This window comes from Rhinolophus sinicus, chromosome 16 (assembly GCF_057876585.1).
Source record: "Rhinolophus sinicus isolate RSI-liver-muscle chromosome 16, RSI-T2T, whole genome shotgun sequence".
Lineage (NCBI taxonomy): Eukaryota > Metazoa > Chordata > Mammalia > Chiroptera > Rhinolophidae > Rhinolophus > Rhinolophus sinicus.
This window is the reverse complement of record NC_142516.1, coordinates 104,261,522-104,281,192: the sequence shown is the minus strand read 5'-3', so window position 1 is coordinate 104,281,192 and position 19,671 is coordinate 104,261,522. Positions and strand designations below refer to the sequence as shown.

At 33.0% G+C, this 19,671-nt stretch overlaps 2 protein-coding genes across 4 annotated transcripts in view; one reads left to right on the top strand and one right to left on the bottom strand.

The window, feature by feature from the left end:
• Nucleotides 1–19,671, bottom strand: part of RB1 (RB transcriptional corepressor 1) — a 157,110-nt gene that overhangs the window by 33,561 nt on the left and 103,878 nt on the right. The window lies entirely within an intron of this gene.
• Nucleotides 9,775–12,142, top strand: LPAR6 (lysophosphatidic acid receptor 6). Its single transcript, XM_019748052.3, has one exon. It carries the CDS (start codon nucleotides 10,715–10,717, stop codon nucleotides 11,744–11,746), a length of 1,032 nt encoding a protein of 343 aa, XP_019603611.1. The 5' UTR covers nucleotides 9,775–10,714; the 3' UTR covers nucleotides 11,747–12,142.

Genomic DNA, 19,671 nt, shown 5'->3' with positions numbered 1-19,671 from the left:
TTTAAAGTTTCAATTTATAATATGATGAAATGCAAGGTTATTACTGAAGAAATGATTTCTTCTAATTATCAATATTTTAAAAACATATTTTCATGTAACATTTAAACAAATACCGAGGTAAGGAAAACAAAAGTTTTAAGATATGCTCCTCCTCAAGAAGACACTAATTCAAAGCTGATGAATGGAACACATCTGAATAAGCCAAACTATCCATTTCTCTAGTTCAGCTGAAAAATTTCCAAAAGACATCATTGTTTTATCATGTAGAGCATTTCTACTACAGGGAAAGACTGCATTTTCATTAACAGTTGAAATAGTTTTATCAAATACGAATTATGTTCTTGTCATAGGATTTGATAGTATTTCTGACTAGAATTTTAAATGGTTTAGTTTAAATAAGTCTATTCTCTGTAGCGTACTTGTTTAAGGATTATTTAGGGGCAGAAATTCTCCAAAGAAAATGTTTGCCAGATTCATCTTCAGCAGGTATTTGAGGAAGTCCTTGAAAAAGCCTTCCCTATATTACGAAGCAAGGCAGCAGATTCTCAACTCTCTCTTTCAGACCCTGCACATCTTAGGGAAGAATGTTATTGCTTCTGAACAAAGACTTTTTAAATTTACAAAGTAGTAGACGTAAAGTGACTTTAAATGTTTTAAAACATCAAAGTACATTTTCCTGTTTTCTAATTAACCTAACTGTATTTTTCCAAACAGAAAAGATCATATGCATATTTCAAAAAAAATTCAAGTCTAAAGTTAATCTATTCCAAACAGTTTACATTTTAGATATGTTATAATAGAAGATACTGAGGCTTCAGTGGTCTACATGTATATTCATGTCAGAAATTAACTTAATTTTTTCATATTGTTTAGAATGGATGGTGGCTAAAATCACTTTGAGAAATTTATGTTAACACAATTTAAAAGATACAGTAGAAAGTGTTCTTACCTAAGAGCACATAAAAAGAAAAATCAGTGTTTCCTTCCAAACCTTAAAGATATTCTCTGATTTCAACTATGTAAACATAACAGCAAAAACTTAAACCCAGAACCTAAATGTCAATAGATGGAGGAATAAAAAAAATGTGGTATACACACAACACACACACACACACACACACACACCCCCCACACACACACACAAATATTACTCAGCCATAAAAAAGGAGACTATGTTATTTGAAGCAACATGGATGGAACATGCAGGCATTACACTAAATGAAATAAGCCAAACAGAGAAAGACAAATGCAGTGTGATCCCACTTATATGTAGAATAAAAACAAACAAATGAGAGCTCATACATACAGAGAACAGACTGGTGGATGCCAGAGACAGGGGGTGGGGAGTACGCAAAATGGGTGAAGGGAGTCTAAAAGGTGTAAACTTCCAGTTGTAAGTCCTGGGGATGTAATATACAGCATGGTGACTATAGTTAATAATACTGTATTGTATATTTGAAAGTTGCTAAAAGTAAACTTACAAGTTCTCATCACAAGAAAAAAATGTTGTAACTATGTATGGTAGTGGATATTAACTATACTTAATGTGGTGATCATTTTGCAATATATACAAATATTGAATAATTACAATGTATGCCTGACACTAATATAATGTTATATCAATTGTATCTGAAGAAAAACATATTTAAAACACCTGGAAAATTATAAACAGTTGATTTATTAGAGTAGTAGAGTTACATTATCTTTTTCCTTATAATTTCTTTTTCTCTTGTTATTGTTGTTTAAGAGCCTTAATAATGTCTCTCTTACATCTGAAATAAAAAAAAATTCCTAGGAAAACAATTTTGAAAACAAAACTTATAGAATGTCATCATATGCGCTTAGAAAGTTAGCAGAGTTGGGTCAGAGAACAGTGAAGTCATGGTTCCAGAATGCAGTAGGGCTGGGTAATGGTCATGTCAGAACATGAGAATAAGGCTAAAAGTTGACTCTTTAAAAGGACAGATACAGTGGCAAGAATATGGAGGTAGATCCAAAATGAGGATACTATATTATCATAGAGAAAAGACAAGAGGGTTGTAAGTACTGTAAAGATCCTCGATGCTTATTCAAGATATGTAAGACAGATAATTAATGGAAGTCAAGTAAGTCAGTTGATATAGATGGTTCAGATGTCACTGCTATCAGGAAAACTGAACTCAGGAGAGGAACATTCGGTCCTTGAGGTAACAGAGTACTACCCAAGCATCAAGGAGTAAAAGACAAACCTAGTAACTGTACAGGGAGATAGAAGTCAGGGTAGGATCTGACTTGAAATGGAACTATTGACCTGGGGCTCCTTTTTAATGAAAGACCGGTACTCTCTTACGAGTGTTTAGCTTGAAGAACAGTCAAGTAGCCAAAAATAAAAAAATTCCTAGTTTCTGAGGTGTCATGCAAAACAAAAATCAGAAGTAAACATGGAGAATTTCATCAAACTGAAACTATTTAGAACTTTCCAGTTGCCATGAAAATTGTGGGGACATGAACCCGGTGAGTGAAGTTATAGAAGATGAGGCTGGAAATACAGATTGGAGAAGACCTTTTTAAAGACTGTTTATCAGCTAAAGGTTATCCACATGATCCATTCCTTCACTTCTTTCAAGACTCTGTTCACATGTTCCCTTATCAGTAAGTCCTTCTTAGAACTCCCTATCTAGAACATCCCCCTTTTCCTCCTAAATGTATTTTTCTTCAGAGAACTTATCACCGTATGATCAATTGTATTAACTTTATTTATTGATTGCCTGTCTCCCCTAAATAAATTCAGGGATTGTTTATTCACTGCTGTATTCCCAGCACCTACAAGAGCACGTGGCACACAGCTGGCACTCAGTAAATACTTGCTATTGAATAAACAAATAAATATCAGCATACCCAAAGAAAATGATAACATAAGCAGGAAAAGATTTTCAATGCTCCTATACTATTTCCCTACCTGTATAACCAGGACAACAATCCAGCTATCTTTTTTTCTTGGTCAGGTTGAAACAATTCACACTTTTGTTTATAACAAGAAAACGCTGGGCTTTAAAGGAGGCCAACAAAATTCAGCCCTTCTGGTCTTTTGTTTCTAACTTTTTTGAGGCAGCAGTAGTAGTATCTCAAGAATGTGAAATTAGTTGATTAAAATGATCACACTAGCAAACTAATGAAAAAGTGACTACGGAAATTTTGTTCTGGGAATGGATTACTACGGCTTAGAATCTTATTAATAATCTTATTAAGATACCTTTGAGTATTGGTATCTGTTAAAGAGTCAGTTTCTTTCTTTGAATTCTAGTTGGGTTAAGAGCAAAACATCTGCACAAATGCTTAGTCAAATGTGTTTCTGCTTTTAAGTGAAATTTTAATGTTCATAGACCGAGATCTTTAAAATTCGCGATTTGTAAAAAAGAAAGAAAAACAGAAATTTAATCAAAATGCCTACTCATTTTTATTTAGAAGACCAAAACTTTAAAAATAAAAATATTAATTTGGGTATCTAAAACTGAGTGAAAAGAAAAATATGATATGCTTGTTCAGATCCTGTTCCCATTTTTTTTGACTAGGTGTTAATTTTTATTAATTTTATTCTAATACATTTCTATAAAAAACTGGCACTTAACTATTATAGAAAGTGCAATATGATACACTGACATTTCCTTTGTTTATGGTGTTTCTTGCAATAAAATAAAATTTAGTCAAACGCATCTTTCTTTGAAAACTGCAGACTTCATACAATACTTAGAAAACCTTCAATACTCTACTATTTTTAAGTACACTCATTTTTTTTTCCCCCAGAAATTTTATGGAGTCTTTGCTTTTAATGGAGTCATTTTTATACATTTAAATTCTTGATCTAGCTTTTTATTTTGGTTTTAAAGAGTAATTTTAAGTACACTTGTGTTTCAAATTGTTACTCTGATGATCCATTAGCATGTATTGAATTATCCATATTTTTCTTTCTCCACTGATTTGAAGGGCTAACATTACCATATATTATGCTCCTCCTAGGTTCTTGGTCTACTTCTGGGCTCAACTTTACTCTAATTAAGAAATGCAAATTAAATAAGATACTACTTTTGACCTATTAATTTAGAAAGGGTCTGGTAATAACTGGTTTAGGTGAGGGTGTGGGGAAATAGGTACTACTGATAGGGATACAAATGGGAAGGGAAAGGAAATTTTCTTAAAAATAAATTGCTGGGTTATACAAACACACATACACAGATATATTCAAGTGTTCTTTTATGGCCTTTGTTAAAATTTTAGGTCTTTTATTTTCAGCTAGATCATGATTTTTCCTATTATGTTTATTCTTAAGGTATTTTATACTATTTGCTGTTCTAAATTGAATATTGTTTTCCATCACATTTTCCAATTGATTGTTGCTGATACAGGAGTTTCTTATTTGATGAGATTGTCACCACTTAATCAAAAAAACTAAATAGGAAACCTTTTTAAAATGATACATATATTTTTAAAAACATGTTACTTGAGTTTTTAAAAATATAAAATGTATATTTATTAAAAACTGTATGTAGGGTCAAGTTTCTTTTTTGAGTAGAGTTCCAAGTTATTTTTCTTCTATAAACCCACACCAAAAAAGTGTGTTTATGATTTCCACTATGTGTAGAGGACATAAAGATATTTACAAAGCAATCTTAACTACAGAATTAATCTTTTCAGTTTCTTATGGCATTCCCTGTGAATCTTTAACAGAAGTATGTACACATCTAACTCAATGACATATTGTTAGCAACTTCCTTCTAAGTTATCCCAAAGCACTGAACTTGGTTTTCCTAAAAACAACCTTTTTGCCCTTGTATTTTATGACATGTATAAGCTGCAAACATAAATTTGGGAACAAATATGCTTAACTTTTAATATGCATTAAACTTCATTACTGGGAACAAAAGAATTTGGGTGTATCAAATAGTAGCTTTCTAGACACAAGCATTTAGCTTTCTAGAAGCATGCTGAAAGAGCAATCCTTCCCTATCTCTACCCCTCAGGAATGGATAAAGTCAGTAAGTGATTACTGAAATAAAATGAAGACTCCCTGGATTTCTAATAATAAACACTGGTGGAAAAATGTTAAATTTATTATTCACAGAAAACCCTTGTTCTAATTATTTGAAAGAAGCACAAGTATTTCCTTCTGTATAAAACTTGGCACAGTGCTTTTCCAATTCCAACCATTTTTCTTTAATCACTAAAGATGAAGCTAAAAACGAAGCAAAGTTGCAGTATGATTTTAATCCAAAGAAAAATGGAAACCTCTAAAAGATTAAGTTAAATTTATATAATTTTAGAATTTAGTGTTTCAAACAATGTCTATATAGCATACACATCTAAAAGCAAAATTTTTGTTTGCTTAACAGGCACCTAATGAACCAAGGTTCCTATTTTATGTCAACAATTTAAAAAAAGATTGGAAGATATCTGTTATAGTGGGAAAACTTGACTACAAAACTAGAATTCTACTTTCAGCTCACTATGCATTTACTGAATTGCATTCTTTAATTTGACAAATGTACAAGGAATTGGGCTGGGTACCTAGTATCTTATATTCTCAATGTTATTTTTGGTACAACTCCAATTATGGCCATCAAAGCTTTTAAAGAGAGAATAAGGTTTTGATTAATTCCTCTTTGACAAATTTTACAGTGAAAGAACGTGGTATCCTATTTGTTTTTTGGAAAGGAAAGGTGTTTTAAAGAAGCGTGCTATAGAAATATAAAGGAAAGGCTTTTTAAAATGTTTAATCTTTATAGTATAACAAAATATTAACAAAAGTCTTCTTATGAGACTCCTGGCTTAAGCCAAGAATATTTCTTATACAACTTGGTTTCAAAATTAAAAATCCTTAAATGTAAAGAATGAAAAGTGACTCACTGATTTGTTATACCTAAGAGTGAAAAAAACCCAACCCAGCAGCTTAAGCATTCAGATTATTCAAAGAATCAGAATCAGATACAGAGGCAGGAAGGGACCTTTGAGCAGTCCAACTCCCTCATTTTATAGCCAAGCCAGAATCTTAGAAAGGTCATGTGATTACATATTAAGTGTCTCTGATCTACCTGTGCTCTTTACACAACACTTTCATACTTCCTTATTTTAAATAAAAAATTATAGATTTATATTTGTTGCCTATATACACAATTCTTTTACTGCATTCGTAAGGATCTGCACTAGCAACTAATAGTCTAGAGTCCTTCTAGTTTATCCAGAAATAATTTTCAAAATATTTCAGAAATTTCCAGATATTTCAGAGGAATAGCTGCAGGATCTTCCAATCCTTCATTTCTTTAGATTTGTGGCTTCTTACCTGTTTTTAGTCACATCCTATTTGACAATCACATCAGGCCATGGACTGAATCCTTGTGGGAATGCGTATGACAGGGACTTCAGAGATTTCAAGGTCCTCATGTAGAGATCCTCAGCACTATACTATCAAACTTGCCCCAACATTAAACCAAATTACCGCATATAATTGGACTATATTAATCTACCAACAAATAATATGTTTTCTCAGAACCACAATTTGACATTGGGTGCTTTTCTTGAATTGAGACCCAACAGGAAAAGGCGTATGTCCTGCCAGTAGAAAACAATCTGTGGGGGCCACTGAATGGTTCACGTGTAAAGATTCACAATCTACTTCTGAGATAAAGGAAAGCTATCCCCTTGACACTCGGGAATGTTTTCCTTCATCAAATGAAAACTACATAATCCATTATGTTTTCCTTTTTTGCTTTGTGTCAAATGCAGCAGCTTCCCTTAGCCTAGATTTTTATAACATTATTTCACCCAATGCCCTTCACAACCTTCTCTTCCCCCCAGCACCTGGATTTTATTCTTTTATTAATGTGTTGTGAATTTGTATTTTAAGATTTTGTGTGTTCTTTTTTTGCTTTTTGGAAACATTTATGTGTTCAAAATAAGTAATTTTTAGAATAGTGAATATGACTCCTTAAAATAGTTTCTCTCACATTTAAAATGTTTCACTATTCCACAGACTTTCTTTTAAAACTTGTAAAATTAGCTATTATTTACATATAATAAAATGCTAAAATCTTAAATGTTTACTTTCATCCGTTTTGACAGTTTTAAAAGTATAATCTGCTTTAAATTCGTTTTGAATGCAAGAAGGTGTATAAATAAATAAATAATTAGTTGATTCATTCAAGTTGATCTGTGACAATTCTGGCAGGAGGAAATTGGAAGAGGGTAGGACCAGAAATAAGAAGACAAGATGTTACAACTATATAGATAATAGTAAACAGGTTTAGTCCAAAAGGGTGGCAGTGACAATAAAGAGGGGGCAAGGTAAAACTGATAAACTATCAAGGCTAAAATTAACCAGTATGAAAAAGAAGAAAAAGGAAGAATGGCTGAAGAGCCCAGTTTACACATTTGTTTAAAGTGGGTGTTCAATAAAGGTTTATTTATTCATTTGACAAATATCATTATGGGCCTATTTTAAATCAAACATGAAAAATCAGATTTCTTGCTGCTTCAAAGCCACAATTGTAGCAGAAATTTAGTCAAGAACTCAGAAGTTACCCAAATCCTAAAACTTCTAATGGTTAACTAATAGAATACTACCCTCTCTAAAACCGATAAAAATTACTTATACAACTAAATGATTTATACCATTACTGTAATGATTAATAAAACATCTACTTTATGGGCTAGATGGTTATTTACCTGGTTTCTTGATGCAAGTAAAATTTGAAAAGTAATGAGCTGCATAATGAGATTCACTAAATTTCAAATCTGTTACACATGTTATTTTACCCCCCTAAAAAAATCCCGTATAAGTAATAAGTTGATTCACAGATTTAACTTTCAGAAGAGTACAAAGCTTGCATTAGAACAACAGTTTGGTCTGAGTCTATCGAACAAAAAAGGACCTATTAAATATACTCCATTCCTTCTATTTATTTAGGTCCCTTTGTAAGTAGCTACTCTTTATTTTTCAAATATTAACTTAAAATTTTTTCAAGGTATCTAACTTCACTTTGGTCCTAATTAGAAGTCAAATTAAATATCTCAAAAAAATCCAGCATTCAATGATCTTCCTTGTTGAAACAGCCCCTCTGCTATTGCTCTTCCTCAGTAGAAACAACTTTAACAAAATTCAAGTTTATTGATACGGTTTGTACACCAGCATACATGAGAGTATCTATTAAGAGTCAAGCATTGTGTAAGAGTTACAAATATAAACATATAACAATATACTGATAACAAAAAGCTTACTTCAATAGGGCTCTATCCCTTTTTAAGCACCAGTAACTCAAGCATGATAGAACTACAAATGAACAGTTAAGTGAGTAAGAAGTCAAGTGAATAACAACATTAATATATGGAAGAATAGTCCAATGCAGAATTTTAATTTTTCGTTTGAGAAAATGCCATATTCAAAATGAAAATAGAAATAAACAAGTCAGGGCATATAACTGCTGAGATTTCATTATTTAATGACTAAAGAGATTATCAATTTGAAAGTAGATCACTAAGAAACAATAACAAAAAAATGTTCTCCAATGAGAATTCAAGCTTATTAACTATTCCTCTTTTCATCACTCAAAGTTTCCTCCCAACTTCTAACATGATATACACTACCTTTTTTTCTATATCAATGAGATACAAAGAAATTCAGCCCATTAAAGTTTTAAGTTTACTGATTCTAAGTAATACTCATTTTTTGTCTTACTTGATGATAAATTTCCTAGTCAAAGCAATAAAAATAGATTACAATATAGGGGTGGTTATCAACAAATAAAAGTTGCGGAGCACAAGAGTGCAGCTCAAATTAAAAAGGCACAAAACCAGCATAAATTATTTTATTGCAACATATTGCATTTAAATTGGCTAAGTAATTTATAAAGAAAAATAAATTGCTCTTAAGTTCCCTATATTTCTTTAAGTGATACCAAAAGGAAGATTGCTCAGCCAAAATCGAACCAAACTAGAAAATAACAACAGTAAAATACAACTGGATCTAGCCTTTTCTGAAAAATAGTAATTTAAAATAAGAAAACCATGTTTGTGACCAGAGATTGTGATATTTTTAGTCCTTTAGGAGGAAATAACATCTACATTCAACTACCCCATCCCACATACTCTCTTCTTCCAATTTATCTGGGCTTTAAAAAAATGAGTAAACTTTAAATATAAATATAGGAGTTTTCAAACGAAGACAAATTTGAACCATGTTCTAATATATCGTTAACATCATACTAAGAGGGGTAAGTAGAGGCTGCGGGGAATGAATATAAAACTCCTTTGAAAAGATGCAGTTTCATTCTGTGTGTAAGTAAGATTAATGGCACACCAAACAAACAATTCTTGAATATATTCTTTAGTGGCAGGGGTAATTTAAAAATCGCAAGTTCCCTAACATATTAACTCAATTTTATAGGAAAGAGCATGATGTTAGTAAATTGTTTATCAAAAACTAAAGAGATCCAGGATTGGAACTACTCACAGTCATAGCAATTAAAGTAAATTAAATCTTGAGGAGTAATTATGAAAAACAGAAGCCAAGAGTGGCTAAACTACCACCAGTCTTTCAACCAAATCCTTTTTATACCTGAAGATTAAATTTCTTTCAGTCACTAAACATTTTTTAATGTTATACTATCACTTTCAATTTAAATATACACTCATATACATTTTATTTCTTAAAAAAAGATCCCAAACACAAAACCAATTAAGAAAGAAGTAGGCTTAATACTGATTTGTTTTTTCTTTCTCAATTATAATTTACTACCAAAAGAAAGAAAAAAGAAAACTCCCTGAGAGGTGGCCATCATCCCAGAAGGCATTTCTGCATAAAAAATTAATGGCCAGACGTTTCTGCTAAACAGTGACCATTTGCAAGCCTTCTAGGTATATACCGGTACTCTCAGCAGACACATTACCACATTAAGGAACTGCAAACAAACCTGGCTGAAACCTTTCTTTGTCCAAGCCCAGCCTCTTTTCCTGTGATGTCACATTACAAATCCAGCTAGCAAGGCTTTCTTTTTTACTTCAGAGAAAGTCCATCACACGATACAGCTGGCAACAGAGGAAAAGACCTCTTTCAGCAAGAGCTAACATGCTCAGGAATTTACTTCGGAACTTTTAAAAGACTCCTGCTTTACCACCATCTGGGATCCACTGCTGGAATACCGAAAAGGAAAACTTCATTTAAAAGGATTAAGAAGTAAATAAGACCAACTGGAATGTTTAAGTCTCTGAAACTCTGCTTTGAAAAGCAAAATAAAATAGCCAACTTTCGCTTAAACATTTTGGAGCATGAAGAAACTTTAATTTTGGAGTATCATTTTGACTACTGAAATACAAGTTTACCGGACAAGTACATTTATTGTCTCGGGACACAGCGCTTCTTTAAAATTTATAATTCAATGGGTTGGCTTCACTGACTACGTTTTTCAAAGGTTGCTCTTGGTTAACTAAACCCTGGATTTTACAGATTTCCTCGAGACTAGAAAATGAGACTATTTTCCTGTTGAAGAATCAAGTGGAAACTTTATAGCAAAAGATTTCATGTTTCTTTTGGAGGTTCTGGAGAAAAAGGAAATATTGATAACACCACCCAAAGATCCAAAGAGTTTGCAAATACATTGGCGGTTTTAAAGTGGTCACAATCTGAATACCAAAACAGGCTGCTGCAAACCAAAGGACTTCAACATTGTAAGCTGGACCTGCCTTTACAATGGTAAGCCTTAACAGCTCCAACTGCTCCTACGATGATTCCTTTAAGTACACTCTGTATGGGTGCATGTTTAGCATGGTGTTTGTGCTTGGGTTAATATCCAACTGTGTTGCCATATACATTTTCCTCTGCACCCTCAAAATGCGAAATGAAACTACAACGTACATGATTAACTTGGCAATGTCAGACTTGCTTTTTGTTTTTACTTTACCCTTCAGGATTTTTTACTTTACAACACGGAATTGGCCATTTGGAGATTTACTTTGTAAAATTTCAGTGATGCTGTTTTACACCAACATGTACGGAAGCATTCTGTTCTTAACCTGCATTAGTGTAGATCGATTTCTGGCAATCGTCTATCCATTTAAGTCAAGGACTCTAAGAACTAAACGAAATGCAAAACTCGTTTGCTTTGTTGTCTGGTTAACCGTGATGGGAGGAAGTGCACCAGCAGTTTTTTTTCAGTCTACCCACTCTCAGGGTAACAGTACCTCAGAAGCCTGCTTTGAAAATTTTCCAGAAGACACATGGAAAACATATCTCTCACGGATTGTAATTTTTATTGAAATAGTGGGATTTTTTATTCCTCTAATTTTAAACGTAACTTGTTCTAGTATGGTGCTAAGAATTTTAAATAAACCTGTTACATTAAGTAGAAGCAAAATAAACAAAACTAAAATTTTAAAAATGATTTTTGTACATTTGGTCATATTCTGTTTCTGTTTTGTACCTTATAATATCAACCTTATTTTATATTCTCTTATGAGAACACAGACATTTGTTAATTGCTCAGCAGTAGCAGCAGTAAGGACCATGTACCCAATCACACTCTGCATTGCTGTTTCAAACTGTTGCTTTGACCCAATAGTTTACTACTTCACGTCAGAAACAATTCAGAATTCAATAAAAATGAAAAACTGGTCTAGGAGAAATGACTCCAGATTTTCTGAAGTTCAAGGCACAGAGAACTTTATTCAACATAACCTACAGACCTTAAAAACTAAGATGTTCGACAATGAGTCTACAATATAAGCTGCCTGAAATAAAAACCACTGGGACTTCAATGGGACAGAACCTCCAAGTTTCTTCAACTGTGAAAAGGTTTTTTCTTGGACAACTATTTCTCCACCTCTGAAAAAAATAAGCACGTGGACATTTTAAAGTTTTTAGTATTAAAAAAAGTAGTATTCAATGTGTTAAGTATTCAAATGTATTCCATTTGTGTATACACTCTATTTTATTTTTCTTAGCCATTTTGATTTGTACCTTACTCTTCATTAAAAAAAGGAATCCCTAAAAACGTTGTTCACAGTCTAAAGTGACTATGATTTAAATCATGTGACGACTATCTGTACTATCTTCGAAGTTCTTAGTAATTTTATACTAAATGATTTCCAATTAAAAGTTTTGTTTAGTATTTTTATTTGACATATATCTAATGTTTTTTCTGAATTGAAATTACTAATCATGTTTCTTAAGTTATAATAACATAAGTGAGACTGGAAAGTAATTTGAAAATAAGCGTTTTTGGAGTATTTTTCAAAAAAATAGCTAAAAATGAAGTCTTCTGTAGAATAATCAGTAACACTGAAGATCTTGAGCAGTTACACTTACAGACAATATTCAGGGTTTTGTCTTTGTACTCAAACATAAAAAGCAGCTGCTATCTAATTATATAATAGTATGCTTTAAAATTACTATTTTGACCCATTGTCTGGCTGTAATAGCACTCAATTTCACAATGATATATATACCACAAAAATTGAGAAGAAACTAACAAAAATTAAGAAGAAACTAACAAATTTTTTGTGATATATATATCACAAAAATTGAGAAGAAACTAAGTAAATGTTTAAAAAATAAAACACCACTAAAGGTACATTTTAAAGGTATATTTATTTCATAATAAATAACTTGTATTTTAAGTATTTTAGGTTAGAGAAACCCGATGGATAGTGAGATAGTACAATAAAATACAATACTTGGCACTGAGAAAGGGATCAATATAGGTATTACTTCCCTTCCATCATTTGAAAATTTAAAGCCAGATAACAAATAGCTGAGATATTATTCAAGTAGGCAAAATGTTACTGTATGCCAAAATAACTTATGAAGTAAGGACATAGTTCCTTGTATAAAAAGCAGCAAAACTACAGGGCCAAATAATTAAGTACAACTACGTTTTCATTTCACTAAATATAAAAAAGGTATCACTTTGAACTATAATTAGATATGCTGTACCAACTACACTGAAGCTTTCCTTTTCCAACATCTCTTTGTTTTCATTTAAGCAGTTCTCCAAAGTTAATTAAAAAAGAATATTTTTGAGAAAAAAGGCATGTAATTAAATTCAGCATTCAACCTATCTGATATTTACATCTTAATCTTTAAAGTCCTGAATATAACTTTGGACAAATACTCTTAAGATTTAAATTTAATTTTTGCTCTTCTCTGGGTTTAGGCTGCAATGATTTCAGAGGAATCATAGTTATTTGCCATTTCAATAAAATAACAGTAGGGGATTTTCTTTAGGGAGGCATGGTTTCCTTTAGATAAACCTAAAGCAAAATAAATCCTTAAAAAACAAACAAACAAACAAAAAACAACTAGTGAAGAAATTAAGCATTGTCTTTTATATTCCAAGAGAAGTATACAGGTATATGCTGTGCACATATTTTCTTTAATTGACCCTGTAGTACTTTTATTTGATATCATTCTTCGGAAAACAAATACATTTGGCACTCTAAACATATATTTTTGAGTTGAAAAGCAGGTAATGACTTACTGATATGGAGGAAAGGGGCAGAATGTTAACAGATTTCTCATAATTTTCCTCTACTTAAAGATTTGTGAGCAAGATCTCAAAGCATGGCTATTACTTTAAAATACAAGCAAGTAAGTCATCAGGTAGTTATAATTGCTGTACTCACTGGTGAAATTTTGTTGCTCTCTTGTCACAGGAAAATGAATCAAAAGCTTTGTGTAAGATTCTTCACAAAGAAATATGTAACAAGTACTAGTTTTCTCATTTAGAACTTCAAATCCTGGGTAAATCTTACACAGAATGAGTGAGTACTAAAGTTACTTTCCGTTCTTAGTGTTTCTTATATTAAGGTAAATTATGTATTCCTAGGATTTTTCTCTTTCCCCTTTACTCAGAAAACCTGTATTAATAGAACTCTGAAAATTTTACTTTTTGTTATCTTAAAGTGACAGTATCAAGTCATCTCTCCCAAAAAACTGTGCTGTTTTGAACATCTTTATAAAAGACTAGATGATTTAACTACTTAACTCCCTTCAAAGGAACAGAAGATGAGAAAATGTTTAAGGTGTGGAAAACAGCTTTCCAGCATCCGAATAACTAATTCTGAACTCAGAAATCATCTTTTCTGAGAAAATACCAACCAAGTAACTAATTTACCAAAAGAATGTATGAAAATATATGCACTGTACATAATATAGCCACATAAAATTTAAAGAAACTGATGATAGTATTTTATTAAGGTGTTTTGACTTTATATTCTGCATTCAAAATTCTAAAAGTAAATTTGAGATATAAATCCTAATGACAAACATTGGTATTTAAAGAAATCAGTCACTCAGTTGAGGAATAGAAAATAGAAAATGGAACATTAGCAAACTTCATCTCCCCAGCTGAGAAACAATTTATGAATGGTATGTAGCTAGCAACAGACTGAAGCAATAGCTTTTTGGTCCTACAAGTCTGGACCACTGATGAACTAGGTACCTGGTCTTTTGTCAATATAGTAAGTTACTACTGCCTAGCAGAATCTTTACTACCTCCCAACACCGAAACTATTTTAGTGCCTACATACCAATCCAACCCAATGACACAAATGAAGGAAGATATGACCTGGTGCTCTTAGTCATGAAAGAATTTTTACAGGGAAAATTTTATAAACAGTGCTTATTAGTAGATGAATCTTAAGAGAATCCAAAGGTAAACTGTTTTGAAAAATCTCTTTTCTGCTAGCCTATAAACCAAATTATCCATTTATAACATGACTTCTAAGAAAAAAAATACAAATTAAAAAAGACTAATGGATAAACTTAAGGACACAGAACATATTTAAATCAACCTGAGTATTAAATGATTAACAATATTATTTATCAAAATTTCCAGAGACCAACCTATACATAATCCTAAAATCACTAATTCTCAAATTTATATTTTATCTCTTCATCTTTTTGTCTGCTACCCATTTCTGTCAGTGAGTTTTATAAAAGTACAAAGAATATCATTTAAACAGGGCAAGAAACCAGGATAATAAAAGAATATGAAATTAACTCCAGGCAAACTTTTCTACCACACCTTTTCTTTCCTCCCTCTTTCATAAACACTTGCTTCAATCACTCCTTTTTATAGGATACAGAATTACCTCTTTCATCACTTTGTGTAATGGCAATGACAAAAACAGAATCCAAGAGACAGGCCCCAGAAGTAGAGATAATTCATGAATTTAACAATCAATTTCCAAACTCAAAACTTGCTTTACTCATATAGATTCAATCAAATAATTTTTTAAAAATAATCTACATTTAAGTAAACATTGAGAATGAAAATCAAATACATATTGTATACTTACAGCCACGTTACAGTTACTATCTGTAGGGTGAATGTCCTGAGTTCCATTACCTTCCTATCAAAATGGCTTCTGATAAATTCACTATTTAGAACTGAAAGAGCCTAGAATTCATGTGAAACAACGACTTCACCTTAGGTTAAGGAAACTGAAGAACTACCACATTTCCCCGAAAATAAGGCCGGGTCTTATATTAATTTTTGTTCCAAATGACACATTAGGGCTTATTTTCAGGGGATGTCTTATTTTTTCATGTACAATAATCTACATTTATTCATGTACAACAACCTACATTTATTCATTTATTCATGTACAAAAGTCTACATTTGTTCAAGTACAGTCATGCCATCTTCTGGAACATTGTCATAACTCTAAACCCCAAATTCCGGCTTGAATTTCTTGCGACTCCATTTCCTGTAGAACCACTGGCCCCAATCTCTCATGTCCAGCAATAGCGCTCTCCTTAAATGAGCCCTTCTTGTCCATGTAGCCTGCTCATAGTGCACTGGCAACACAGTTTTCAGTGATTGTATCCAACACAGTTGTCCAGTGATTGAATTCTTCACCCAAGTCACGACCTCTTGCAGGCTAGGCTTCACGAAGTTTCTACGCTGATTTCTCTCCATTCTATTTTCAATGTAGTCATTGATTTCCATGTGCAAATGGTCCTTGAATGGCTTGTTTATTGCAATATCAAGATCTGGAGATAGGCAGTCATTCCTGTGGGAATCATTATTTGATCTAGTCTTCTCCCTGCAAGGAAGTTCTTCTTGTCTTTAGTGGGGTTAGTGCTGGCTGAATCCCAGACTAGCAGACCTCTTTGGCCACCTCACAAAATGAGTGGCAGCATTAAATCAACCCACTTCCTTGTAACTGCTTGTGTGAACCAGGCTTTTTCGGTTTCAAGAACATAAACGCATGAAATACGTTCAACCTTATCTTTCTTGCCCTTAGTGATGATTAGAGGTGGGGCTTTCTTTCCATCCAGACGAACTGCCAAAATACAAGTAACATGTGCACGTTTTTAACCAGTGGAGGGAATGTAGTAGATTGACGAGACACCCATCTGATCAACTGTCTTTTGAGATCCTTGTCCCATAAACACTGCAGTTTCACTCACAGCAATCATGTAATCATGTTGAAGAGTTGGTATTTAGAAAAGTGGATGCTATCAACAAAGGACTTGAATGCAAGTGCACGTTTAATAACTTCATTATCTTCCAGCATGAACAGTGTTGTTGATCTCAGAGACAGTTCATATCACTGAAGGAAGCCATCCAGCCAGTGTTGTGATGCTTTGAATTCTTCTGGGGCTATTTCTAACTGTGCTGCCATTGCAAGGGCAAATGCTTGAATATCAGCCCTGTGCACAATCCATTTACAGATGATGTCTTCCAGTTCAGGAAATAATGGTTGCCGACCTGATCCACACTTGCGCTTCTTAGCATTTCCCTTACCCACCTGTTGACTGAGGTTATCATACTCTGCTGGCTATTTTCAGACCATTCGGAGATCCAACTTCTTCTCTTCGTAGAAAGCTGTAAGACTCTTGCCCAAGGAGTCCTCCATGAGTCCTTTCTTGTACTTGACGGAATAGTTCTTTCTTTTTGCACTCATCTTGCTGGGGGTCAAAATATTATTCCCTTTAAATCTACCATTAAATCAAGTGTTAATTGAAGACTTATGAGACAGGAGTGGCAACAAAAATGATTATAGTTAAGAATGATGGTCCACACAAAAACAACAAAAAATTGCAGATACCCAAATTCAGAAAACATTTATTTCACATGAGTGCATTAAATACGTCCGTTACAACACACGATGTATTGAATTGAAGATTCATATTAAACACAATCACGTCTGTTCATTACCAAGTGCACACATTATTTGTGCGTTGTGTCTGTATTCCGATTGATCATTCAGCAATAAGTCTCAAGTTCATCTGTTTACATCTCATCCAAAGGCGTGTTTACCTCTCATCCAAAGGCACCCACTTGGGTATTTACAAATACTTAATTATAATTTATATTACCATTTAAGTATTAATGTCAATATTATTTATATTTAATTATATATTAATATTATTTTATAATTCAATACGTCCGTCGTGTGTTGCAATGGATGTACTAAATATGTCTATCTGGCTGATTATCTTAACTGGGGCTCATTTTTGGGGTAGGGTTTGTATTATGAGCATCCTGAAAAATCATGCTCGGGCTTATTTTCCGGTTAGGTCTTATTTTCAGGGAAATGTGGTAAAAGGCCAAGTAACTTGCATAGGGTCATATAACAAGTTGAGGCAGAGCCAAGATCAGAACTTGATTTTTTTGACATGTCTGTTTTTTTCAGGTGGCACGGGAAGCAGTATATGCAAAGGCCCTGTGGGAGAGAACGTGGTATACTGAAAGGATTAAAACAAAGCCAACATGGCTGGAGATAGATGTAGGGGTGAGATCTTACATGTACTTATAGTCCATGGTAATGCCAAATTGAGATCTGAGGAACTATGTAAAGTCCTGAAGGATTTCAAGTAAAAGGAGAGACACGATCAGATTTAAAATTTCAAAATGTTCCCTCTGATTACAAGGTAGAGATGCATTTGTCTTCAACAAAAAGAGAAAAAGAATCACAATAAGATCTATATTAAATTTAAAGAGCTACTCTTATCCTTTATTTTGACTATGTCCTTTCTCTCTTATTAAAACTGACTTTCCTTTTGAAATGATGGTGATGATACACAGGGAGAATATTTTAATCTCATTATTTGGCACAATTAAGTCAGTAGCCCTTATGGAAAACTGGTACATTCATACACTGCTGGTGGGAATACAACATGATGCAATCCTTATGGCTGGGAAATTGGCAATAACTAATACACAGACACACACACACACACACTTTACCCTTAACCCAGCATTCTCACTTCTAGGTATTTACCCTAAAGACAGACTTTCAATAACATAAAAATAATACATATATAAAAAGTGCAGCAATATTTGAAATTGTAAAATACTGGAAACTAGCTAGATGTCCAAGCATATATAGAAGACTGGTTGAATAAACTGTAGTACATATACTCACACACACTGCAGTACTACGCAGCTATAATAAACAATGTGAAAAATCTCTATGAGCTGATACCTACAAAGTACTGTTAAATGAAAAAAAGCAAAGAATAAAAGAACACACATAGTATGCTACCTTTTGTGTAAGAAAAAGGCAAAATATAAAAACACACATACATTTGTTTATTTTTACCAAAAAACAAAACAAAACAAAACCCCCGAAAAACCCACACAGGAACAAACCAAAAAATAAGGAATGGGGTGGGGAATGGTGTAAAAGGGGTATTGAAGATATTAACATTTAACTGAGTGTAAGACTTTGGCAAGCATGTTAATGTTTGTTGTACATCAGGACTAAGTATTTTAGGCCTGCAGGCTATACCATCCTATTGCAACTTTTCAACTCTGCATTGCAAAAGCAACCATAGACAATACATAAACGAAATGAGTGTGGCTGTGTTCAAATAAAACTTTACTAAAAAAAAACAGAGAGTTGGCCTGTGGGCTGTGTGCCACCTCCTGTCAAAAAACTAAAGCCAATAAGGATGGGAAATAAAAAAAATAAAAAATAAAACCCCCCACTAGTACATCTTTATTAATGCCTGGCACATAATAGTCTCAATAATTATCTGTTGAATGAATGAAACTTAAAGTTCTATTAAAAGATGGAAGAATTCTAGTTCAGGGCTTTGCTACCAAGTAGTATAACTTAGCTAAAGTCATTTAACCTTTCTACGTTGACTTCCTCATCTTTAACTAAGGGTTTAGGACTACATAATATGTAAGGTCCATGCTATGCGCATATCTTACGTTTCTTGTTAGTTATAACTTTCATCCATTCTTTCCTTTTTGTAACCATTTTCCATGTAACCAGTTACCATGTTATATTGGGACTACTGCAATTACTCCCTCACTCAGTCCGCTTCCTACTTTCCTCCCTTCAAACCATCCAAGACAACTCAATTAGATTCACCTATTAAATCACCACTTTATACTGATTACATAATATCCAGTTTTAAAAGCTGTCAGATTCTCATTGCCTGAATGGAAAAGTCCCATTTCAAAGTTCAAAGTTCACCAGAATCTGGCCCTGACCTACACTTGGTTTCCTTTCTGTCTCCCAAACAAGATACCTCTACTCCAGGTTGGCCTAGTATTTGTCCAGTATTCACAACTCATTTTCTTGACTCTAGACATTTAAGCACATAACACACCACCCTCTCCCCATCCCAATCAATAAGGCTCACTCTGCCCCTCTTCTCTGATAAAATCCTATTCATCTTACAAG

Excerpts from the sequence above, each read along its gene's own strand:
- LPAR6 (XM_019748052.3), top strand. The coding sequence starts at position 10,715 with ATGGTAAGCCTTAACAGCTCCAACTGCTCCTACGATGATTCCTTTAAG.